This window comes from Dermochelys coriacea, chromosome 4 (assembly GCF_009764565.3).
Source record: "Dermochelys coriacea isolate rDerCor1 chromosome 4, rDerCor1.pri.v4, whole genome shotgun sequence".
Classification (NCBI taxonomy): Eukaryota; Metazoa; Chordata; order Testudines; family Dermochelyidae; genus Dermochelys; species Dermochelys coriacea.
This window is the reverse complement of record NC_050071.1, coordinates 29608448-29635594: the sequence shown is the minus strand read 5'-3', so window position 1 is coordinate 29635594 and position 27147 is coordinate 29608448. Positions and strand designations below refer to the sequence as shown.

The 27147-nt window shown below is 40.6% G+C and overlaps 1 protein-coding gene across 2 annotated transcripts in view; it reads right to left on the bottom strand.

Annotated features, from left to right (window-relative positions):
- The window catches only part of BANK1 (B cell scaffold protein with ankyrin repeats 1), a 284727-nt gene that overhangs the window by 144849 nt on the left and 112731 nt on the right, over positions 1-27147 (bottom strand). For both annotated transcript variants that reach the window (XM_038401089.2, XM_043513193.1), the window contains exon 8: positions 21124-21320. In XM_038401089.2, the coding sequence (XP_038257017.1) occupies positions 21124-21320 (197 nt within the window). The remainder of the gene's footprint in view (positions 1-21123; positions 21321-27147) is intronic.

Sequence of the window (27147 nt, the reverse complement as noted above, 5' to 3'; positions counted from 1 at the left end):
ATTCACAGAGGTTGCGGTAAGCCTTTTATCTGGCTTTGCCATACATGGGTTCTCAACTGTAAACTTGTCTTGCAGCAGGACCATAATCTGGGATTCTCCAGCAATGTGTATTCTGGGGCTTTTGCAGCAGAAGCAGGATCCAGTAAATAGTTTGGAATCTTCCTGCTGCTGCTCATTCTGTCTATTTAACATGCTTCTGAGGCAGTTACATTTTAGTCAGGAGGGTGTCCTGATCACCTGAGAATATATGTATATAAGAATTGCCATACTGGATCAGAGTAGTAGACCAGCATCCTTCCTCTGACAGTGGCCAGTATCAGATGATTCAGAGGAAGATGCAGCAAGACAAGTTTACATTACAAGGGATATTTTAGGTCTTGATCCTGTCAAATGGGCCACCAGGAGCCTGTCTGAAGGAATTCTAGTGATTTTGAGAGGACTGACTTACTTACCTCCCTGAATACAGGTGATGTGTGGAATGTGCCAGTTGGCTGTCTCCAAGAGGTCAGACTAGTAGACCAGCATCCTTCCTCTGACAGTGGCCAGTATCAGATGATTCAGAGGAAGATGCCAGGCGATCCCTTAATGGATAATTATGAAATAACCTCCTGCAGGGAAAATTTCTTTCTAGGCCATTCAGTTAGGCTGCCATGAACGCTAAAGCATGAGGGTTTATGTAGATGTTAGGTTTCAGAGTAGCAGCCGTGTTAGTCTGTTATTATCTATGAAAACAATGAATCCTTTACTGAATCCTACTAAGCTCCTGGCTTCAGTGACATTTTGAATTAATCAAGTTAGACAGATTAATTATGGCTTGTGTGGACAAGTATTTCCTTTTATCAGTTATAAATTTGTTGCCCTTCAATTTCATTAATTCTCCCCTTGTTCTTGTATTATAAGACAGGATAAACAGGAACATCTGATTTGCCGTCTTGATACTATCATATATGATATCCTATTATTTGCCTCCTCCTTAATAGTTCCCAAACTTTCCAAGCTCTCCTTGTAGAAAAATATCTCCATGTCGCTAATGATTTTGACCATTTAAGTCTGAACTCCTGCTATTGTTGCTATATTTTCTTAGGTATAGAGTCACCAGAACTAAAATGCATACTGATATTTTATTTGCTTTTTTCACCAATGTTAAATATTGAACAGTCTACAGCGATTCATAAGTCTTTTTTTCCTGAGTGGTTCCAATTAGTTGAGAACCCAGCAAATGTGTATGAGTGATTCAGATTATTCCTTTCAACATGCATACTTTTGAATTTTTCAGCAGAGGTATTAATCTGCTTCCATGCTGTCCATTCACCAAATTTTTTTAGACCCCCCCTGAAGTTACCTCCTCTCTTGACAACAAACAAATTAAACACCATCAGTCCTACTACAGAACCTAGATTAATAGATTCATAGATACTAAGGTCAGAAGGGACCATTCTGATCATCTAGTCCGACCTCCTGCACAGCGCAGGCCACAGAATCTCACCCACGCACTCCTATGAAAAACCTCACCTATGTCTGAGCTATTGAAGTCCTTAAATCATGGTTTAAAGACTTCAAGGAGCAGAGAAGCCTCCCTCAAGTCAACCATGCCCCATGCTACAGAGGAAGGCGAAAAACTTCCAGGGCCTCTCCAATCTGCCCTGGAGGAAAATTCCTTCCCAACCCCAAATATGGCAATCAGCTAAACCCTGAGCATATGGGCAAGATTCACCAGCCAGATATTACAGAAAATTCTTTCCTGGGTAACTCAGATCCCATCCATCTAATACCCCATCTCAGGGGATTAGTCCTATTTACCCTGAATATTTAAAGATCAATTAATTACCAAAATCCCATTATCCCATCATACCATCTCCTCCATAAACTTATCAAGTAGAATCTTAAAACCAGATAGATCTTTTGCCCCCACTGCTTCCCTTGGAAGGCTATTCCAAAACTTCACTCCTCTGATGGTTAAAAACCTTCGTCTGATTTCAAGTCTAAACTTCCTGGTGGCCAGTTTATACCCATTTGTTTTTGTGTCCACATTGGTGCTGAGCTTAAATAATTCCTCTCCCTCTCCTGTATTTATCCCTCTGATATATTTCTAGAGAGCAATCATATCTCCCCTCAACCTTCTTTTAGTTAGGCTAAACAAGCCAAGCTCCTTAAGTCTCCTTTCATAAGACAAGTTTTCCATTCCTCGGATCATCCTAGTAGCCCTTCTCTGTACCTGCTCCAGTTTGAATTTGTCCTTTTTAAACATGGGAGACCAGAACTGCACACAATATTCTAGGTGAGGTCTCACCAGTGCCTTGTATAATGGTACTAAAACCTCCTTATCCCTACTGGAAATGCCTCTCCTGATGCATCCCAAAACCGCATTAGCTTTTTTCACAGCCATATCACATTGGCAGCTCATAGTCATCCTATGATCAACCAATACTCCAAGGTCCTTCTCCTCTTCTGTTACTTCTAATTGATGCGTCCCCAACTTATAACGAAAATTCTTGTTATTAATCCCTAAATGCATAACCTTAAACTTTTCACTATTAAATTTCATCCTATTACTATTACTCCAGTTTACAAGGTCATCCCGATCCTCCTGTATAATATCCCGATCCTTCTCTGAATTGGCAATACCTCCGAGCTTTGTATCATCTGCAAACTTTATTAGCACACTCCCACTTTTTGTGCCAAGGTCAGTAATAAAAAGATTAAAAAGATTGGTCCCAAAACCGATCCCTGAGGAACTCCACTGGTAACCTCCCTCCAACCTGACAGTTCGCCTTTCAGTAGGACCCGTTGCAGTCTCCCCTTTAACCAATTCCTTATCCACCTTTTGATGTTCATATTGACCCCCATCTTCACCAATTTAACTAATAATTCCCCATATGGCACGGTATCAAATGCCTTACTGAAATCTAGGTACATTAGATCCACTGCATTTCCTTTATCTAAAAAATCTGTTACCTTTTCAAAAAAGGAGATTAGGTTGGTTTGGCACGATCTACCTTTTGTAAAACCATGTTGTATTTTGTCCCATTTACCATTGACTTCAATCTCCTTAACTAATTTCTCCTTCAAAATTTTTTCCAGGACCTTGCATACTACAGATGTCAAAATAACTGGCCTGTAGTTACCCGGATCACTTTTTTTTCCTTTCTTAAAAATAGGAACTATATTAGCAATTCTCCAATCATTCGGTACTACTCCTGAGTTTACAGGTTCGTTAAAAATTCTTGCTAATGGGCTTGCAATTTCAGGTGCCAATTCCTTTAATATTCTTGGATGAAGATTATCTGGGCCCCCTGATTTAGTCCCATTAAGCTGTTTCAGTTTCGCTTCTACCTCAGATATGGTAATATCTACCTCCATATCCTCATTCCCATTTGTCATGCTACCAATATCCCTAAGATCCTCTTTAGCCTTATTAAAGACTGAGGCAAAGTATTTGTTTAGATATTGGGCCATGCCTAGATTATCTTTAACCTCCACTCCATCCTCAGTGTTAAGCGGCCCCACTTCTTCTTTCTTAGTTTTCTTCTTATTTATATGGCTATAGAACCTTTTACTATTGGTTTTAATTCCTTTTGCAAGGTCCAACTCTACTCGACTTTTAGCCTGTCTCACTTTATCCCTACATGTTCTGACCTCAATTAGGTAGCTTTCCTTGCTGATCCTTCCCATCTTCCACTCCCTGTATGCTTTCTGCTTCTTCTTAATCATCTCTCTAAGATGCTTGCTCATCCAGCTTGGTCTACAACTCCTTCCTATGAATTTTTTCCCCTTTCTTGGGATACAGGCTTCCGATAGCTTCTGCAGCTTTGAGTTAAAGTAATCCCAGGCCTCCTCTACCTTTAGATCCATAAATTCTTCAGTCCAATCCACTTCCCTAACTAATTTCCTTAATTTTTGAAAGTCAGCCCTTTTGAAATCAAAAACCCTAGTTGCAGATTTATTCTTGTTAATCCTTCCATTTAGTTTGAACTGAATAGCTCATGATCACTTGAGCCAAGATTGTCCCCTACAACCATTTCTTCTATGAGGTCCTCGCTACTCACCAAAATTAAATCTAAAATGGCATTCCCTCTAGTCAGTTCAGCAACTACTTGATGAAGGAATCCATCAGCTATCGCATCTAGGAAAATCTGAGCCCTATTATTATTACTAGCACTGGTCCTCCAGTCTATATCTGGGACGTTAAAGTCTCCCATGATCACGCAGTTTTCATTAGTATTTACTTTATTTAAGACATTAAAAAGGGCTCTATCCATATCCAAATTAGATCCCGGAGGTCTATAGCATACCCCAAGCACTATCGTAGGAGAGGCTTTACTAGTTTTCTTCCCCAATGTAATTTTTGCCAAGACGGACTCTGTCTTATCCATTGCATCGCTTCTTATTTCTTTACATTCTACCTCATCATTGATATACAATGCTACTCCACCACCTTTACCTTTGTTTCTGTCTTTCCTAAACAGCACATACCCTTCAATACCTGTAGTCCAGTCATGACTACTATTCCACCATGTTTCTGTTATCCCTATAATATCTGGTTTCACTTCCTGCACCAGTAGCTCTAGTTCCTCCATTTTGCCAACCTAGGGGCACCTGTACTTAAACTTTTACCATATTGAAAGTTCTTCCTTTATTTCTACTCTCTGCGTTTTGTCTTTTTTCCCAGTTTCTAACATGATAATATTTTATGTCTAAGCCATTAAACAATTAGTTTCCTTAATAGTCATTGTAAGGTATTTGGCTTTTTGAAAGTTCATATAAATTATGTCAGTTATTTCTTTTTATCCACAATTTTACTGAAACATTGACTGAATACTAGTAGATTATAGAGCGGGGTGGGCAAACTACAGCCCACATCTGGCCCTTCAGACGTTTTAATCCGGCCCTCGAGCTTCTGCTGGGGAGTGGGTCCGGGGCTTGTCCCACTCCAGCACTCCAGCTGGGGAGTGGGGTCGGGGGCTTGTCCCGCTCTGTGCATGCCATGGATTCGCACGGCTCCCAGAAGCAGCGGCATGTCTCCCCTCTGGTCCAAGGTGTAGGGGAAGCCAGGGGCTCCACACCCTGCCCCCGCCCCAAGTGCCGCCCCCACAGCCCCAATTGGCCAGGAAACACAGCCAATGGGAGATGCAGGGGCGGCAACTGTGGATGAGGCAGCATGCAGAGCTGCCTGGCCGTGCCTCCACGTAGGAGCCAGAGTGGAGGACATGCCACTATTTCTGGGAGCTGCCTGAGGTAATTGCCACCCAGAGCCTACACCCATGATGATCCCCTCCCATGCCCCAACCCCTTGCCCCAGTCCTGATCCCCTTCCTGCCCTCTGAACCACTTGGTCCCAGCCCAGAGCACCTTCCTGCACCCCAACCCCTTATCCCCATCTCCATCCCAGAGCTCTCACTCTCCTGCACCCCCTATCATAGCCTAGAGCCCCCTCCCACATCCAGAACTCCTCATTTCTGGCCCAACCCCAGAGCCCACTCCCATAGCCAGAGCCCTCACCCCCTCCTGCACCCCAACCCCCAATTTCATGAGCATTCATGGTCCGCCATACAATTTCCATACCTAGATGTGGCCCTCGGGCCAAAAAGTTTGCCCACCCGTTAAAGAGGAATGACTTTCCTTTGCCTAAGGTATGCTGGTTTGTCACTGTCAAATCAAGATCTCCTAGGTGACTTATAATTTTATTTTTAAGTATTATTTCAATTCATTTACCCGGTACAGAAGTAAGAAGTTGTGCTCTTAGCGAGACAACGTGGATTGAGTTAGTATCTTTTATTGGACCAACTTCTGTTGGAGAGAGAGAGAGAGAGAGAGAAAAAAGCTTTCAAGCTACACAGAAATCTTCAGGTCACCCACCTTGTCTCTCTAATATCCTGGAACCAACACAGCTACAACACTACATGTACTGGTCTGTAATTCCCAGTATCATTGCTAGTGCCTTTTTTTAAAGCTAGGCACAGTATTTGCTACTGTTCAGTCCTTTGGCACAGCAGCTGTTCTTAAAGAGAGACTGCATTTTGTGTTAGCATCTCAGCCACTTCATTCTAAATTTCCTTCAGAAGCCTGCTGACTTGTAGCTAATTAAGTGCATGATCCAAAGCCCAGTATCGCCAAATAAAGACTCACTTTACTTTAATGGCCTCTGGATTAGGCCCTCATTTATCAGTGTGTTCAAGCATCTCTTCTTTTGATATCTCGCTCTCTGACGGTAATTCATCTTTATCACATGAAAAGAGTAGGTATCTCCTCACACTCTATGGCAAAGATTGATACAAAGAAATCATTCAGTTTCTCAACAATTCCCTTATCTTCTTTTACAGCATGATTGAAAACCCATTGAAGTCAATGGGAGTCTTTTCATTGATTTCACTGAGCTCTGAATCCGGCCCTAATAGCTCCCTTTATTCCACAGTGCTCTAGTGGACCCACTGATACTCTTGGACACTTCCTGCTTCTGATAGACTTAAAGAATTTCACTATTATAATGTCTCTGGCTAATTGCCATTCAATTTCCCTCTTAGCCCACACAGCCTATTATTTTCTTACATATTATCTGCTATAGTTTATGTTCCTTTCACTCCAGCTGGATTTTTCTTTTTCTTAAGGATACCTGTATGGCTTGAATAACCTCTTCAATAATTTATTAATTTTTGTTTGCCTTCCTCTTTTGTTTAAACGTGTCCATGCCTTTGTGACCGTATTCTAGTTGCATAAGTAGCCTCCAGAATAAGTGTAAAGATTTTAATTTCTGCACTATTGATCTGAGGATTGGTGGTGATGTCTTACTCACTCCTGCATTTCTGTGAAATATCCCTGTTTAAACTTTAGTCTCACACTGCAAATTTTTGGTATAATTCCTTCTCCAAGGATGTTAAACTCAAACTCCAAAGTTGATGTGAGGGGTTTTACTCTGTGACTGGGTATTAGGTTGAACAAAATTTTATCTTTAAGTGGGAAGCTAAGGTTTATTTCAGTTGTTTCTTTAATTAATGGATTTTATTTACTTTAGCCCATTAACAATTAATTTCGCAGTCTGCTCCCCTCTGAGCCAAACTCCCATGTTGTCCCTTGTGCTCATACAGTCAGTGACTCACTTTACACTAAAGAGTATGGAGGAACAGGCATTATTCATCAGCCCATCCCTCAAAAGGCATAATGTTCCAGGAAGACATGAGAGTATTTTTGTGTGAGTGTGTGTGTGTGTGTGTGTGTGTGTGTGTGTGTGTGTGTGAGAGAGAGAGAGAAAGGGTAAGCAAGTGGGCCACTGGTAGACAGCATCAGTAAAACGCTCCCATATTCTATTGAGGAGAGAGGGATCCTATGGAATGGAATATATGACCCAAATATGGGATCAGGTCTACACTAGCACTTATGTCAGCAAACCTTTTGTTGCTCTGGGGTGTGAAAAAACACCTGCCTGAGTGACATAAGTTTAGCTGGCATAAGTGGTAGTTTGCGCACAATGCTATGTCGGCAGAATAGCTTCTCCTGCCACTTGTTGGGGGGGGGTTTAATTACGTCAATGGGAGAGAGCTCTACATAAGACCGGCTACACGAGAGATCTTACAGCAGCATAGCTGCATCGGTAACTGTGCTGCTGTAAGCTCTTTAGTGTAGACATGGCCAAAGGTTGCCTAATACTTGTCCCAAATTGACAAATCTCTCAGGCTATGCCTACACTGCATTAAAAAACCCCTGCTGGCCTGTGCCAGCTGACTCAGGCTTCAGTGGCTCAAGTTCCAGGGCTGTTGAATTACAGTGGAAACTTCCAGGCTCAGCCTGAGATTTGGGACCCTCCTACCACTCAGGGCTCTATAGCCCAGGCTCCAGCCCAAGCCTGAAAGTCTACACTGCAGTTAAACAGCCCCTTAGCCTGAGTCTTGCGAGCCGGCGGCTGGACGCCCGCGGGTGTCTAATTGCAGTGTACAAATACCCTCAGTGAATCTGGGCTCAGAATCTGATTTAATTACAAAAGGGTTGTAAACATCTAGCCACTAAAAGACATCTAACACTATCACATTATTCACTGTCAGCTTAGTAAGTCCCGCATACTGTAGGATGCATGTAACCATCAACAGTTCTGAATATTAAAATCTTGTTGAAAGAGTAAAATCTCAGCAGGTTTTGCTGAGTTATCACTGTTGGAATAAAACAAATGCCAGAAATCTGACTGATCCTTTTCTCTCACGTACACTCCCAGCTACTTGATGCTGATGAGCAATGGTCCAAAGTGTTATTGCAGCAGCACTTAAGATAATTAAACAAAATATTGATAGCAATCAAATTTAGCACATTTAGAATTCTTTTAAAATATATTTTCCACTTTCTCTTCCTACATAGATTCCTCACAACCACTAAGTAACTGTATCCTAGGAGGGAGATAACATCTTGACTGAAGCAGCAACAGGTTTAAATTGAGGATCCTCCCATTATATGAGAAATGGAATGAATCCCTCTGGGGCTGCACAAGGCTGAGCTACAATACAGTAAGATGCAGGAATAATGAAATGACTATAAAAAAAAGGAAGCTGACTTTGCCAGCCACAGGCTCAGCAGCAGGGCACACAATCCTAAAGGAGTGTTGCTATTTGCATTTATTCAAATATTGGAAGTTCTAAGAACTCTGGGAAATTCCCGTGCCTTTTTGGCAAAAGTGACAGGACTGTCCAACGTTCTTTCTGGCTGATGCCTGTATAATTTATACTGGTAAATAAATACATTAATACATTAGTCCTGAAAAGAAAAGACACAATCTACAATTAGACTGTAGAATGGTGGTACAATATATAAAAGTGATCCACTAGTGTTCAGGTATTCTCAGACTGTCTTTTTTTGATAGTCCCAGTTGATGACAATCCTGCCCTTCCCAGATTGCTAAGGGAGTACCTCAGCTAGAAATTTACTAAATGCAAGAGGGCCAGGTGGACTGAGGAAGTCCCATTATAGAAAAGGTTGAGAACCCCTTCACTAATTTCAATTAGTGATGCACCACATTACACTTTTTCTACTGTGCATTTCAGCCACGTGTCCTGAGTATATTTGGAGTCAGTTTTAAATGTACACATAAAAGCGTGAAAATCTGCTTGGTGCAGCAGTGGTGTGTAAGTGGGGGAAGAATTTGTAGGAAATGTTTTCTCTGCACACAAGCAGCAGGATAGGGTCTTTCTTATTCCAGAGCTTGAGCAAGGGCAAGCTACTATGCTGGCCCCCACATACTACATTCTCAAGTGCATGTGCTAGTATCAGCAAGTATTAGCCAGGAGTGTGCTGTGCTCCTACTCAGAGGGAAAGCAGCATATCTCAGTAAGCCTTCCTGCCCAATGATTTGTAAGAAAGAACATCCAGACTGGAAGAATTTCCATAGCACAAGATTCTCCCGACTACCTCTCTACTCCCCATCTCTGCACCAGATAGTGTAAAATGTAGAGTTGAGCTTCAAATTCTTCCCTCGGATGCACAAATTTGGGCTCCCCTTGCATTTAAATGGGAACTGGACATGGCATCTGAGGACAGAATTTCTCTCTTACACCAAGCTTGATCCTACATTTCTTCCACACACAAAAGTCTCATTGACTTGCGCAGGAGTTACATATGAGTAAACAGACTGATTGTGCAACCCTTACATTGGGGAGCATTTACTCATGGACTTGTCCCATTGAAGTCAATGGGACTACTCTCTTATAACTTTTCACCAACTTGAGTTGCACAATTGAGCCAAAAGGAAGCAGGATCAACAGCACCCAGTCTTGGGACTTGAATACTTCACAGGATTTTAATTGTGGAAAGCATCACTAAGCTGTTTGAAGTGTTGTTTTAAAGACAGAGGTGGATTTAAGAGTTGGGATGTAGTAAGAAAATAAAAGGGGTGATGATAGGAGGCAATGGATGGTATGGCATATTTAACAATTTCTCTTCTTTCCCTCACTGTATTCTCCTGCCCCACTCTGTTTTTTCCCTCTTAGCCTTTCATTACAGTACTTCCTTTGTGTTCTCTAATAGTCTGTTTCCTTTCCTGTCCTCAGTCTGTTTCCCAGTTACTGTTCCACTGACTCCTCTGCACTCTGTCTCTCACTCTCTTCCTCCTCCCTCCTGACCACATCTCAAACCATGGGACTAGGATTTCCATCCTCCTTCAATTTAAGAGAGTTTCCATTCCCCTTTCAATTTTCTCTTCCCCAACCTCAAGTATCTTCTGCATCCCTAATCTCCAATAGCTGGGCAATTTCCAGCCTCAACAGAGGGGGCAGAATCAATTTTGCTCCCAGAGATGAAGCTGGGTGATATATATTGAATCTGAGGTGGGGGATTGATTTTGCCCTCAGAGTGAGGAGAGGGGGTGATTTTCTCCTACCTCTAAGTAGATGGGTGGGGTGGGGAGTACTTGAGAGTAGCCTATCATGAGCAGATAGGGAGCCACTGAGCTGACCAACTGGGCAAGATGGGAATGTGGAGTTGGGCCAGCAGGCAGGAAGGGAGGATGGGCCCAGACCAATGCAACCAGAGAGGAGCTGCCAGCTTTCGTGAAAGGGATGTCGCAATCCCCTATGTTTACATAACTGATGGAGGGCCTGATTAGAATTTGCCAATTCATTGTCTTTTAGATTCATCCTTGGTTAAAGAGTTAAAGAAATACTGGTCTTGGTTTCAGAAAAAATGCAATCATTTTAGATTTTTTCTGGCATTTAAAACAATTCATGAAACATGAAAACAATTCTCATCTATAATTGCTGAAACACAGATGTGTTCCCAATGTCTATACACTAATCAGGACACATCTGGAGTAGTTAACAACTGCAACCTCAGTGATTAGCAACAATATTCTAGATCCCGGCATGTCAATTGATAGAATCAATCTTCACAGGAGAAGAATTAATGTGACTGTACCTAGCTGAAGAGTTTCAGAGTAGCAGCCGTGTTAGTCTGTATTCGCAAAAAGAAAAGAGTACGTGTGGCACCTTAGAGACTAACAAATTTATTAGAGCATAAGCTTTCGTGAGCTACAGCTCATGAGCTGTAGCTCACGAAAGCTTATGCTCTAATAAATTTGTTAGTCTCTAAGGTGCCACACGTACTCTTTTTTTTTTTTAGCTGAAGAGTAAGGGTCTTGTAAAGAGCAAATACAGTCACAGCTTCACTTAAGGCCTGATTCTAATCTCACTGAAGTGAATAGGAATTTTGCAAATGGGTACAGGATCAACACCTACTGCTTTTCAATAGCTGCTAAATATCACATTCATTCAGGACTTATACCAGCTCAGTAACACATACATATACCACTCTCAATATATAAATTTGGTCTTGTCTGATTCATTAAGCAGGGAGATACATAAAATAATATTTGCAGACAAAAATCCAAAATGTTTTTACAGTCCATTATTCAGAAAGGGACTTGGATGAATTCAAAAAGCTCAATTAACCTGTTTTTTATTCATCAGAATTAGGCAACCAAGCCTAAAATGATGAAAAGCATTTTAATATTTTAAAAACATAAGTATTTTGCCACCACACAGTCTAGACACTGCAACACAAAAAATGAATACTACAATTATTGTATAAAATGGTACTGACGTTACCCATAGGACCATGTTATAAGGGCTAAATCCAACAATCAGTACGCCTATTTGCGTTAAGCAATCAATAAAACAGTCTTTTAATTGGAATTTTCTCAGAATCTGTGAAATATACTGCAAGAGGGATATAGTATATATTTTCTGATTATGGCCCATGTAGCAGTCAGCATCAACTACTAAATACAGAAAGGGACAAATTATGGCCCTCTGAACCTCTGGAGTGCTGTAATGGATGGAGCAGCAGAACACTCTTAATGCTGGAAGGAGGAATTTTGTCCATAAGATGACATAAAGGACCAACATGACTCTCAATGACAGGTTTCAGAGTAGCAGCCGTGTTAGTCTATATTCGCAAAAAGAAAAGGAATACTTGTGGCACCTTAGAGACTAACAAATTTATTTGAGCATAAGCTTTTGTGAGCTACAGCTCACTTCATCGGAATGCATCTGATGAAGTGAGCTGTAGCTCACAAAAGCTTATGCTCAAATAAATTTGTTAGTCTCTAAGGTGCCACAAGTACTCCTTTTCTTTTTATGACTCTCAATGAGAGTTAGACCCATTTTGAAATGGAACTTAGGAGCTTCTAAAAATGTTATTCCTTGTTTATTTTTTGGTTTTTCCTTGTACCTTGTGTCACTGATTCAGTCAGGCTCTTCTAGCAGCAGTCCACCAGTCTGCTGTGAAGGGAATCCAGGCCTCTGGATCTCTGGTTGTTGTGTCTAGAGTCTGAACAGATAGTCCCAGACACTGCATTCACAGCTAAAGTGAGGCTACTGGTAACAAAGTGACAATGCAGGGCAAATATATTGGTATATGATAACTTCATTATACTGGAAGAACAGGAAGTTTCTTACCTAGATTATAATGAAACATGCAGGGAGTGGAAGTGAGTGTTTCTCAGGTGGTTTTATTTGACTTTTTGCTTAAAATAACAAATTCTTTATTCTTCGTAAAATTGCTGGCATACTTGGGACAAAACTATAGAATGATCATTTCAGGCTGTTAAAGAAAGCCCGTCTAGGGACAATGACTATATCCACCTAAGAAAAGTGAAAACGTTCACAAAAAATGATAAAATCTTAGCAAAACATGATGTGTCTGTGTTATGATTTCCTCAACATATGGAAGAAGATCTTCAAGGAACTTTAAAAATACATAGGTGATGTGCTGAGAGAGAATGCGGTCAGTTCCCGTTTGTTGACATACAGGATTAGAAAATATGTGTTATTTCTGTTATATTTAATACCTCAGAAATGACAACTGTATTCTCATCCATTAGAGAAGTGCAGTAAAAGCAGAGTGTTTTGTGTTCTAAATGCACTAATACTGATAGCATTAATAAGCCATTTTTTCTTGGGTTTGATCTAATACTTCTAAAATTCCACATTAAATCTTTCAGCAGACATTGAGTGCTACCCTGATTCCCCCTCTCCCGGACCTCCATTTGCATCCCTGCAATAGATCTTCTACAGGACATTGTAGATAAGCTGGCTGTACAATTTGCTAAAATGTAAACATCCAAAACCTGTAAGAGTATACTGCTCAGTAGGGAAGATTTGACAGCAGGGATGTTGAAATATTCTGCACAGTCAACATATTTAACCATATATTCCCAAACAAAACTCTAGGCAAGCTTCAGACATCCTTGCTCGCACTGAGTAGTATCTCACTCCACAAGTAGTTCCTTTGATTTCACACATCCTTTACAGCACAGTGTCCTATTTCCAATTTTTTAAAAGAGCTGCTCATGGAGTAAAGTATTATTCAACATGACTTGGGGTGGCAGAATCTGGCCACCTAGTTAAAAAAAGGGGTCCAGGATGAAGTTGTATTTCAGTGGAGCATAACCAACAATTTTCAATTTCCTTCTCCATCTTCTACCAAAAAACATACACTTTCTCTGTAAAAACTCAACTCCTCTCATTAAAAAAAAATATTCAACATTGCTTTAGGTCCTGCAGTAAGAGTATGTTTCTCAGGTGTACTTGTGAGTCAGAGGAAAAAGGGAGAAGAGATAAAGAAGAACAGCTAAAATACTCTGTCTAGCCACGTCAGTGGCCAGTGGCTTGGCGTGAGCAACTCTAAAGCTGGTAACTATGATAACAACTTTGCAGAACCTGTGTATGTGTGTATGAATGAATGTGTGAATAAATATGAAATTGAATGGAATGTTATAGCTATAACTAATTGCTTACTATGGTTCTTTCTATATTCACAATAAATTTGGCATTTTGCCTTTTCCCCTTTTAATAAGATCCTGCTGGTTTTTATTTTATTGGTATAACAAGTAGTCTCCGTGAAGTCCTAATGAGTAGAACTGGTTGAAATTTCAAAATCTGAAAAATAACTGGAGAAAACAATTGACACAATTCTCACAAAATGTATCCCTGCTTCTAATCTGCTCTATTAATGAGCTCATAATTAACCCTTTCTCTGTCTACTTCCATGTGAGTTATGCACACACTATCTTTATTCCCCCCAACCCAAAAAAACCCACAGTAAATGTGACATCTAAGCAAGGATGAAAAATGAACCAACAATTTGAAGCCATTCTGGAGATACAGATAAGCTAAAAAAGTTGGGAAATTTTTCAAAATGCCAATGATAAAGAAATGGTTTAAATAATGCCATAACTTTAATACTCCTTTTCTAATTGTTTTTATAAACATCCTATACAATTATACCTTGGGATACACCAACATGTGAAATTTGAGGGGGATTGGCTTCTTTCAGGGAAAATTTGGGATGAGGGTGGCTTTAATGTTCAATATAGTATCATCTCTTTAACAATGTGGTAAATAGCACTGCATTTTATGCATTAAAATTTTTGCTGTTTCTTTGTATGACATACAGCTTTTTTCTCTATCCCAGCAAGTTAAGATCCACACCTTCATTCTGTCTGGCCATTGCTCAGAGGAGGTTAGGTATTGGGGTTTTGCTACAAGAATGTATCATGTGAAAGAGTATTTTAGTTTTCAGTGCGAGACATCTCCTGTGGGATATTTCATCATAATAGTCACAAAACTCAGTTACACTTTCTTATTGATAGGCAGATCAATATTCATGCTTTTATTCCAGTTTAAAAAATGTCCTTGAGCAAACCAAATGTTCAAATGGACTTTTGGAATTGGGAAATCAAGATTTAAAAAGCGTGAATGGAGATATCATCTTGGATTCCCGTCATATAAGGTGTGAGACCCCCATAGTTTGATTTAACAGCTTTGACACTTTGTTTCCTGTTACCGCACCTAATTTGAACAATGAATATGTGTAATAGCAAACAGTTTCAAAGCCATGAAATCAACTGAAAGCATTTGCTCTTCAAATGGAATGAATTAAAGATGTCAGCCAAGACTTCATGGCTCCCATATGTGATCAGGTTAATGGGGTGGGGGCTAATGGTAGCTCTCCCATAGATGGAAAGGATTACAACAGGCAAAATGACCTGCACCAGAGAAGTTATTGTCAGATAGTTTCCATATGTGTTTCTTAATAAAGTAGCAGCTGAGTTAAACCACATTCCTGGTGTCTTATCTTTCTTCCTGCAGTGCCTGATATACTAGAAAGTGCAATGTTTGATTGTTATCAAACTCCCCTGTTTCACTTGATACCTTTTGTGACTAAAACACCTATTTCAATTTGCAGCCAGAAATCATATGTCTGATAAAGTAGTTGGCTGCAAATTGAAAAGCATGTAGCTATGTAATATAACACAGGAACTGCATGAGACCTTAGTCTGAGTGTGTCATAAAAATACGTGGAAAAGCAACTGATGAATTCAGGAGATGTAGTATGAGTCAGGCTGGAGCTATGTGCTTAGCCAGGCAAAACTCCATTTAATTTTTTAGGAGGAGTTTTGCCAGCCTCAGAACTGGACATTCTGTGAATGAGGTATATAGAGTGTTTTATCTGAACCTATTGTTGGTACCACATAAAGACTTTTACTTGACGATTTTGGATCTGAACATTTTAATTTGATAGCAGTTCATCAAAGTATGACAACCAATGTCTTTGCCATATCATTTTCTAGGCTTGCACATTATCTCTGTGACTTATTTCTTCCCTATTTAATTTCTGTTCATACATTTCTTATTTAAAAAAAACTAAATCATGTGAGAGAAATAAAGCAAACACAAGCCTTGCCACAACTGAACCAGAAAGGACTGTGTGATAAAAGTGGTAGTGACTCTTTGAGCCAGTTTAGGATGACCATATTCCCAAAGGGAAAACAGGACATTGCATGGGGCTGGCCTGAGCCACTCGCCCAAGCCTTGCCTCCCATCCCCCTGCTTACGGCTGGTGTCGCTGCTCACCCATACCCTGCCTACCTCCTGCCCGCTCACCCATACCCTGCCACCATACCCTGCCTGCTGCATGCCCAAACCCTGACTCCGCACTGTGACTGGCGTCACTGCTCGCTGGATCCCTGTTTCCCCCTCCGCCTCCCTGCAGGGCTGGTGCTGCCGCTGTACGTTCCTCTGCACCCCTCTAAGGGTGCATGCCCCATTTTGGGGGGCAAAAGTGGGCATTTGTCCAATTTGCTCTTGCCTACTGATCAACTGAGACTGTCCTGGCCAAAACAGGACGCATGGTCACCCTAGGCCAGATCCGCTGCAGTGCTAGCCTGCTTTCCCTAAGGATTGGGGGTGGGGAGAAAAGGTGTTAAAAAGCTATCTATGCTCTTACTTCCAGGTGCACCAAGCAATTCTCTGATGCACCTGAGGCTCTGATCTATTGGCTATTGAAGAAAGCATCCTGCTTTTCAAATGCATTTGGCTCTGTTACCATGGTGTTAAGGTCTCTGTAGCAGGCACACAGATGCTCTCCTCTCCTGCTTGAATCACGTTCACCTGTTTCCTTCTCTGTGTTTACTGTAATGCAATGATTTTTTTTATCTGGAGCATGTTTAAGATCACTAATTATGGCATCCATTTTCTTTTCCATTCAATATAGCTGCTGCTGTATATACTGAGGATCAGGGGATAAACTAAGTTTGGAATTTGCTCAAGTGAGTACTGCATCTGTTGTCAGATAACATGTATGTTTGATTTCCATAAAGCAACATGTTACCAAAGCTCATGCTTGCTGGTGTTGTGTTGCATGCTGGTTTTAATTAAAATTGCATTTTCAGGTTGTGGCATCAACTGAAAAATGATATTTACATAATTGCTAAACCAACCAAGAAGGAGCACAGCTACAAATCTCTTTTGGAAAGAAAAGCTGATTACTGAAGAGTGAAATAAACCACCCTTGCAAATGCCTTATTATGGGTTATTGTGTCCCTCTTCCATTACCCACCTCAGAAAAGGTACTCTAGCAATGTGTACACTGACAGATACTGCAGGACAATTTTATTATCTCCACATACAGCACTTGTAAGGCCATGTATAAAGTAGAGACCTTACAGTGGCATAGCTGTACCAATGCAGCTGCACTGCAGGAGAGAGCTGTCTACACTGGCAATTCTATCGGTGTAGTTTATGTCGGTCAGGGGTGTGTTTTTTCAGGTTTTTTTTTCACACCCCTGAGCAAAATAAGTTATACTGACAAAAGTGCTAGTGTAGACATAGCCTAATTTGTATCTATTGAATAAGCTTCTTACCAGTACTCCACAGATATTTCTGAAACTTATTTTGTAGGGATCACTTGTACAGGTGACAGTGTTCATCAAACAGCTAATCAGTCCCATTCAGTCACTGAGCTGTTTTACTCAGACTGTGGTAGTGGGTATCTGTATATTAATAAATGGCATGTGACCAGCAACCTACTGATCTGAGTTGAATTTGAATCAGTGTTCTACAGATGAAAGACATAGTGTGTGTGTGGGCGGGTGATAAGTCCTCTCAACTCTCCTGTCCCACATTGAGTGTAAATACAATATAGTACTTTGAAGTGGTCCTGGGGGATATATGGCTGTATCCCATTAGCTACTTTAATTTAAAAAAGAGCATCCCATGATGTAAATCTTTCATAACACACTTAAAACCAGGTTCCTTGCTGATTTTCTAGAATAATTTATACAGCATATAGTATCAATAATAAAATGTGCAATAACCAATTAAAGTTGGCTTACTCTTATTGCTGTAACTTGTTATAACAAACACAGTAAGCTGCAATATTTTCTCATTGTCACATAATTGTCCTCTTGGAGAAAAAACTGGGATACTGTGAATAAATTGCAAGCTAGCTCTCACTCAGGTGCTGAGTATCAGAGGGTTAGCTGTGTTAGTCTGTATCCACAAAAACAACGAGGAATCCGGAGGCACTTTAAAGACTAACAGATTTATTTGGGCATAAGCTTTCATGGGTAAAAAACCCACTTCTTCAGATGATGGAGAGTACTCATGTACTGGAAAGTCTTACTAATTCATATGGTTGCTGTAATGTAGTTCTGCCCATATTTAATGTATATTGGAGGTGTGACCAGGTGCAGCTCTTGTCAAGACTGCAGGCATTAGCTAAGAACCAAAAACTCAGAGCTGGAGACAAGACCAGTTCACCTGTATGTTAGTTTTGCTCAACATAGGTATTAGTCTTGTAAGAATGTAGTAGTGTTTAGACTTCATGAAATGCTTGTAAATTGCATGAAATGCATGTATTAATTTCACTTGTAACGTCTGTAGTCCAGGCTATAAGAAAATATGTAAGTTTTGCTTTATAACTTAGAAAATGTTTGCTCTGAACTTCTGATCCCAGGCAAAGGAATCATCTCTCCATGTTTCCCTACCCCCATTCCCCCATCCCCCCGCCATCCATCCAGGAGGACTATCAACATTTAACTGGGCCATTATAAAACAAAGGCTTTGTTAATTGCCCCCATCTACCCATGGGGAAGTACACTGTGAATGCTGGAAGAGGGAAATGAAAACAGTTGATGTGAAGATTTTTCATCCCTTCTGCTGTTTGAATGGTAACAGGGCCAAAGAAACCAAGCTCAAGGCTTTGTCTACACTGGCACTTTTGTCGTTAAAACTTTGGTTGCTCAGGGGTGTGAAAAAAACACACACCTGAATACAAATGTTTTAATAATGAAAAGTGCTGGTGTGGACAGCGCTATGTCGGCGGGAGCTGCACCCCCAGCGACAAAGCTACCATCCCGGTTGTTGCTGGGAGAGTTCTCTCCTGGAGATAAAGAGTGGCCTCACAGCGTACTTTACAATGGCGCAGCTACAGTGGCACAGCCGCGCTGTTGTACAGTGTGCAGTGTAGACATCACCAAAGCCAGAGATCGCCAGGCGTTACCTCCTGGATTTGCCCTGAAAGACACTTTGAACTGATAGCTCACTACAACTCTGTCACTCTTAGGATCTAGATGGTAACTCATTTGTGTGTATATGTTTGCTTGCTTTAACCTGTAAATAACTCTCTTATTTCTTTTTCCCAGTTAATAAAACTTTAGATAGTTTATTACAGAATTGGCTACAGGCATTGTCTTTGGTGTAAGATCTAGGGTATCTGTTGATCTGGAGTAAGTGTCTCATCTCTTGGGACTAGAAGCAATCTGAATATTGTGTGATTTTTTGGTGTAAAAGACCATTATCACTAAGTCCAGTTTGCCCGGCTCACAAGATAGACTGGAGAGGTTAAGAGGACTGCCTGTGACTTAATGGTAGGACTGTTCTAGTGATCCCGCAGTTCACATTCATTACTGGCTTGGTGAAATCTAATTATAAAACCCACTACCAGTTTGGGCTGTCTGCCCTGTTTTTGACAGTCTGCCCTGATGTAGGCACTCACAGTCATGAGCCATCCTAGACAGCATGACAGGAGGTAAATGAGAACAAAACTGTGATCCAGAATAGACTAGTACAAAATTAGAAACTCCCAGTGTCAGGGTCGGACAGAATACTGTGAATCCTCAAATTCTATTTTTCACCTAATCTCAAGAGAGTCCCTGAGAGAGAACGGTTGAAACGGCTAGTCACAGCTGCAGTATTTGAAATTATAGGCCAGATCCACAGCTGGTGTAAATGGATGCAGCGCCACTGATGTCAAGGGAACTTTGCCAGTATACACCAATTAAGGAGATGGGCCCAGATTTTTAAAGGTACTTAGGCATTGCTCCACTCACTGTTGCTATCTGTAACTGACTAAGAAGCTTAAATCTCATTTTCAGAAGGGACTTCGGTATCTAGGGCCAGATTGAAATTGAATAGGACTTAGGTTGATAAGTGCCTAGTCACTTTTGAAAATGAGACTAGTAACTTATCATGACCTCAACCATGTTTTCACTTCATCAGTGTTCCCAGACTTTACTACCCACAAGGCAGTTTCTCCCTTAAATACCTTCATGCTTTCTCCCATGCTGCTCTTTATGCATGCAAAAAATTCTCAGTTATTATCCACAGGGCCACTACCTGATCCTCCTTCAAATCCCTCTTTAAGACTTGCCTCTACTGTGACGCCTATAAAACCCTGCCTCATCATCACGGCTAGACAGATGATAAGCTCTGAGTATCCCTCCTTCCTTTTCTTATCTCCTTTCTTGCCAGCATTCCCAATTTTGCCATTTGCCACTCAACATCTACTCCCCAACAGAACAAGCATCAACAACGACAAAAAGCCATGCAACTCACAAAGCCGAGCCAATTCTTCACAATATTTACCTGGTTATGTATTATATCCCTATGCCTACTCTTAGTCTGCTTTACGTCTTTTAGAGTATGCCTACACTGCAGTCAGAGGTATGAGTACAGCACATGTGAACAAACCTGAGCTAGTTTTGCTCTCGCCAATAACAATAGCAGGAAAGCCATGGTAGTATAAATGGCAGCACCTATTGGAGGTGTAGGGAACAGGGCTGATTGAGCCCACAGCCTCTTGGCCAGTGTATTTGTATATCTCATCACAGCTATACTCTCTCATTTTTGCTCATATGAAGTAGTGCCTTATTGACAAGTTCCATTGCACAGCATGTAGAATAAAGAACTGCTTAGTATGGATATGGGAGATAGAATCAGGCCTTATTTGTTTGTTTATGGCTCTGGAATGGCTTTTATAGTCAGGTCTATACTCAAGGTGAGAGTAGAGAGGTGTTCAAAGGAATTTTTCCTTGTGGAATGTTAAGGCAGAATGTTAATGCTTCTCAAAACACTGTGGGGAGAATTCGGAAGCAGTTTTTACATGTCCTTACATTCTCTTTAGAGAAGCAGCTTGAGGTTCCCACAGCTCTGATTGCTTGTTGCAGTGCAGGCAGCACAGACCTAGACATACCATATGGACAACTTCTCACTGTGCTATCTTACCTCCAATTCCAATACCACTACACTTAGGTTTGAAAGCACTGACATTCTGGCTGCCCATTATATCAGTGCAAAAGTGGGAAGGGTTCTCGTATCCTGCCCCACCTGTCATGCATCCATGCTGGGGCAGCCAGAATCCAGCACATAATGTTTTTAAAGAGAAGGTATTAGTATTAGGGTTTGACAAACAGTAATTAGGGTTTGACAAATATCAGTAACTCTTTCAAAGAAGATTCTATCCTGTAACAGGACTGCTAAGCAGCTGGTCTTACATATTCAATGAACATTGTGGAAAAGTATACAAACTTACTGAAAATTCTTGAATGATTTTTTGGAGTTCGTTGTGCCCGTGCTTTCCAGCAATATGTGCTGGGTTCTCTCCATGTTTGTTGGTTATTCTGCAAGCCTGACTTGCCTCAGGGCACTGGAGTAAAAGAGTAGCAAGGTTCTTTAATCCAAACTTAGCTGCACAATGGAGAAGCGTAGGAAGCTCTTCCCAATAGGAATCTGTACATGGAAATAAGAAAAGGGTTTCATAAAAGTCCCTGGTTTATATACAAAACATATCACCCTCCTTTACCAAACTTCCAGGGTTCAATAATATGTAGTGTTTTGAAAGCAGTCCTTGCAGAATTGGTCCTCAGAGAGCAAATTCTTATAACTAAACATTTTATAATTCAAGTAGTTGTCACACATTTCAGTAATGGTGCCTCTTAACTTTCCTATAACATAACCGAGAAGTCCCATTTTCTCTGACAGATGGAATTTCAAAAAACACTTGAATTATTTCTACTGATAAATAATGAGAGCTGGACACTGCCCCAGGGAAAGAAAATTGTACAGTATAGGCATACCTTCCCATAAGTATTTATTACTAAAATTCTCTAGAGTCGTTTTTATAGCTGACCTCTATAGCTGACCTGAACATGACATTTCTAGAGAGATATATGCCTATATTTGTAATATAATACCCATTTTGCATGTTTCATATAGCTAGATTGTATCTGCAAAATGTATGCCTATCAACTTACCGAAAATCAGGCCCATTTTTTGTTTTAAAAATTACTCTACATTTGGGGAACAGATTTTTAGTCATTGTTCTGAAATATTGGGATGTTAATTTGTATTGTCTTCTGCACTTCTCTTTTGGGGAATAAGTGAGGTAGGTACACTGAAATTAACCAACTATTTCAGAATTTATTATTAGCAATGGTACAATGGTAGTGGTGGAATGGCAAAATCTCAGCTCACCATCATTAGAAAGATGGATTGCAAAGACATAGGAAGTTCTTGCAATAGAAAAAAATAATTACTGATCCCAAAAGTGACTCTTATGGTAGTTACTTAAATACTCGATTGCCTTTTAGACAAGGAAGTAAGAGCAGAGAAACCCAGAAATATTTGTACTATGCCATACTGAGTGGAGAACTAGCTGTTACTACTCTTTGTACTGTGGACTATAATGTTGAAGTTTTTAGCCACCATAAGTAAGCACGTGTGTGTGTGTGTGTGTGTGTGTGTGTGTGTGTGTGTGTGTGTGTGTGTGTGTGTGTGAGAGAGAGAGAGAGAGAGAGAGAGAGAGAGAGAGAGAGAAACAGAAAGAGACCTCTGGCAAAAAACTTCAGTGCTAATACCTAAGATTGAGCACCTAAATATAAAAGGCCTGACTTTCACATGTATGGAGCACCTGCAAATCTATCTGAAGACAATGGGGTTTTAAGTGCTCAGCATCTTTGAAAAAACAAATCACTTAAATATAAATAATTAAATAGGCTCAGGAGCCTTGCATATATTTTATAGGCACACAGCTTCAAAAATTTGGGCCTCTGTTAAGAAAATGTTTGTTTTCCTGTGTATATCCATATACTAGCTGTGTTTTCTTTGAGTTTTATATTTCTTTGAGTCTTCTTAGTAAAAGTCTATTAAACATTACAATAATTGTAATTTTAAAATAATAGCTCCAGCAACAAAAATATCTAAAGCTTCTTTGTGAGAAATAGCTGCTGTATGACGTTTACTCTGCCATTCTCAGCCTTCTTATTTAAATTCCATTGTCTAGATTCTATATTAGAATAACTATAAATATTTTTCCCCTAGAAAAAAGTGAACATAATCCATAATGTAGTTAGCTATTTCTCTATATTTCCACACACAGCAGAAAAAATCCCTGGGGAAAACACACACACATACTAACAGTATAATATATGCAAGGAATTTGAAAACTAGATCAAAACAATTAAAGATAGGTCTAATTCTGCACATTATGTGGGATTCTTTTACAAGTAAAATGTCTAAAAAATAGCTAGTATTTCAAAAGCACCAAAAAAAAAAAAAGATTTCTTCCCTGAGTTGCCTGTATTAAACTTTCTGCCTTTGTAGGTGTCTAGCAGTAACATAAACGTTGAAAAAGGTTAAAGGATAATTTTAGAGAGGATATGATAACAAAAAAAAATAATTTCCAGCCTATGTTTTTTGCAAGCATACGTCAAGAGGTCAAATATTTTATGCAAAAAACTTTTACAACATGTTAATGACCTGTTCTAAGGAAAAAATCCATGCCTTCAAATTAAACCAGATATAATTGGCCATGAATGCAAAATAAGTCCTAATTCTATCATCTTATAAATTCCACTCACACACATTGTTTGAGATGGGAGGAAGTGACAAAATGCATCATAAAGGGTGCCACAAAGGGAAATGAAGTAATCTCAGCACCTGAACTTCAATATTTTTGTCAAATTTGTCATAGTACTTCTACATACGCATAACAAAATGCTATAATGTATGCAAACTGTGACAGTTTAGTATTTTATGGAGGCACTAGTTGAGACTCCTAAGTTAAGGTTGAATTTTCCACTTAAAGCAGTACTTCAATATCTTTGTCATGAACAAAGAATATAGAACATCCTCACAATTAGAAAGGATGAGTGTTGAAATAATTTCTGAGAATTTACAAATAAATAAATAAGTTTATTAGTTAAATTTTTAAAATTGTTATTTTAAAGAATTTTAACTTATAAAGTTGTCGGATTTTTATTTTTAACCTGAACAATAAAACAGCATCTTCAAACTTTTCATGTAGTTATGATTATGGACTGTTGGGGGTCAGGTTATTAGCTCATGTCACTTTTGAATGGAGCCATTCTGACATTACAGGTAACTCAACTGTGACAAAAAGTGAGACCTGACAGTTCTGGAGGTGTGGTCCTATTGAAATTCCAGGGAAGTGGGTGGGCATAAGTCCGCCTATGGCTAAAAGACCCTCCTCCAGCCTTTGGGAAGGATTCACTGAGCCTGGGAACTCAACTGATTACGGGGGACAAAACCCCTGCAGACATCCCGTGTAGTCCTGGGCAAAAGAACTCCAGTATCAGCTTCTGGAGATTGGCCAGGAAACCCGATGTCAGGCTCAGGGTGTTGAGCTGGTGCCAGAGCATGGACAGGATCAGTTGGTTAAGCAACAGTGCCCTCCCCGAAGAGAGAGGCCCCGGAGCAGACCTGTCCACTCTGGAGGTGTGGGTACTGGGAAGTGGATAGGTGTAAGCCCACAGCTAAAGGCCCCTCCCCCAGCCTAGGGAGGAGCTACAGATCCCCGAACTCAACTAAAGTCAGGGGACAACAAAAAAAAACCAAAACCCAGGAACAGGTGTGGGGGTCAAAGGGCCAAAACCAGGAAACCTGATGGGGACACTGAGCAGAGAACCCCGGACAGCGCCCACTGCTCCTCAAAAGCATCAAAGGAGCAAGCGGATCTGGAAGTGTGGTTGAAGGCAAGTATATCAGTCTTAGATTGGTTAAAGCCCTTTTTCTATGACCCGAAAGAGGTTATCTCAGGTTAATTAGGGACACCTGAGTCTAATTAAGGGCAGCCTGTGATCTTTAAAAACTTCTTCCAATGTGGGAGAAAGGAGAGGTGGAATGAGAAGTAAGCTGCAGAAAGGTTGTGTTCAGTGAGGGAAAAATGTTTCTGCTAGGTCAAGAGCTGTTTTAACCCTATAAGGGGAAATCTTATTTTTATTTCTGTTTGGGGAGGAGGCTTTGATTCCCAGCATAATTGGGCCCAGAGTAGTTTAAAGAGGGTGGAGCCAACAGACGAAGAGGCAGTGCTCCAGGAGGAGTTAAATTTTTTTTTTTTAAAGAAGCCCTTGAATCAATCTTAAATCCTATCCTGTAAATAGGCCAATATGAAGTATTAAATCTGCAGAATAGGACTGATTTACCCCAGGTCCCCCTCAATGCCAGGGGGAGAAACACTGAGCCCTGATGTGACAAAAGAGGCACATTTGTCACACAACCAATGGTTACTATTTCTATCCAACTACTTTCCCTGCTGCAATTCTATTAGTTGAAATGAGACAGTGTGTGAAGGAAACTATACAAAAAGTGTCACTTAGCTCCCAATGGTCATTGGATTGGATCCAACTTTTACTGGTATTAAATTCTTATGCTGTATGTTAAATTAAAGGACAGATTGACCAGAAACATTGTGCTACCCCAGGCAATTTAAGCAGCCAGCTTGTACCAGTGAGACTGTATCTGGCCGTAAAAGTTAAAAACTGAAAAAAATTAAAGTTGATAGTACATATCATTATTACATATATTCCGCTTGCTAGTGATATCACAAGGTGGCATTCTCCAAGGGTTTCTTGTTTAATATTAATGTATGAAATCTGTAACAATTAACATAACATTAACAAAGAAACCGTAATAATTTTTTACAGTCCAAAATGAGGATGAATAACCCATCTATCTCATTCAACTTGGAACTGAATCATTATTGATTGTTTTACATTAATGATGAAATAATGACTTTAAGGTGCTGTGAAGTGTCTGATTATCAGTGGTAAAGGCATTAATTCCCTTTGATTATTAGAGTGTTGTTATTTAAAAACACTGACAGACAATGCAGAATAAAGAGAGAGATTGTAAGGTATTTATAGTAAATCAGGCTAGTCTGCCTTTGGAAGATTCAATATAGTGTATTCTGTATATCAGTCATGTCACTGAGGCTGCAAATTCATTTACGATTTTTTATATTGATGACATATAGGTTATAGTTACACTGCAGTTGAAGATGTGATTGTATACCTGCATTAGCTTTATTTTAGCTAGCATACTAAAAATAGCAGTGAAGCTGGTGCGGTATGGACTTCCGCATGGATGTACAAGTCTGCTCCTAATACTAGGTATGTCTCATTGCTAGCCTGCACTGAAGCCCAGGCTGTCGTGCCTTCACTGCTGTCGGGCGGGAGGGCGGGGCGCTCATTCTTACATTTGCTGCACAATGGCACTGAATTCAAGGGATATTTTGGGTGCTGAAGGAATGCAGGCACCAGGGACTAGCTTCACAAGGGAGACTTGCCTTACATTACTCTGTGTTGCAACACCTAACTTTCAGGTGCCTTGCTGCACAGTGGAATACACAAGCCCAAGTTAGATGCTCAGGCTCCCTAGCCAATGCCTGCAGAGAATTGGGTGCCTAAAAAAGGGATTCACAGAAATCAGCTTGCTGAGCAGGCAGCTGCCTGAGCCACCCAGAAGGAAAAGACTAGGAGAGGATTGACTTAAGCCCAGCTCCTCAAAAGGGAGTTAGAGCCTAACTCTGGGTCACAAGGAGGTGCCTCTGTCTGCTTGGGTTTCACAGCCATGAACCCTCTCCTGGAGGTAGAGGTAGGCACCTAAGGCAGATCAGCCCTTCCTTGCAAAAAACAAAACAAGGAGGAGGAGGTGGTAATGATGCCCCCTGCCTGATCTAGAGCAGAGATTTGAACCCAGGTCTCCCAGGTGAGTGTCCTAACCACTGGGGTACAGGGTCATTCTCTCTCTCTCTCTCTGACTCAATAAATATTGAATTATTTACACAACGTGGAACAGCTTCAACAGGAGAGATGGAGAACCTCCCCGGCCCCCCCACATATCTTATAGTTCAGTGGTTAAGGCACTCACGTGGGAGATGGGAAACCTGGGTTCCAGTCCCTGCTCAAAACCAGGAAGAGTGGAGATATTAACTTAGTTCTCCCACATTTCAGGGGCAGCACCACCAACTCCCCACAGATTAGGCGTGCTGAGAGCACACCTACTGGATTGAACCCCAAAGGTGAGATAAGCAGGGAAACGTGCAAGTTTGAGGATCTCACTGGGGCTTAGGTGCTAAGCAACTAAACACATTTAGGACATAGATTTGCACATGCTTTCTAGAAGAAATTTAGGTGCCATTGGGACTTTACTGGCAGAACTTGAGCACTATGGGACTTTAGCCACCTACAGGGTCAGGCAGCAGCGGAGTGGGGGTTTGTGAATGCCAGTGGCACCTAAAAGTTGGACTTAGAAATCT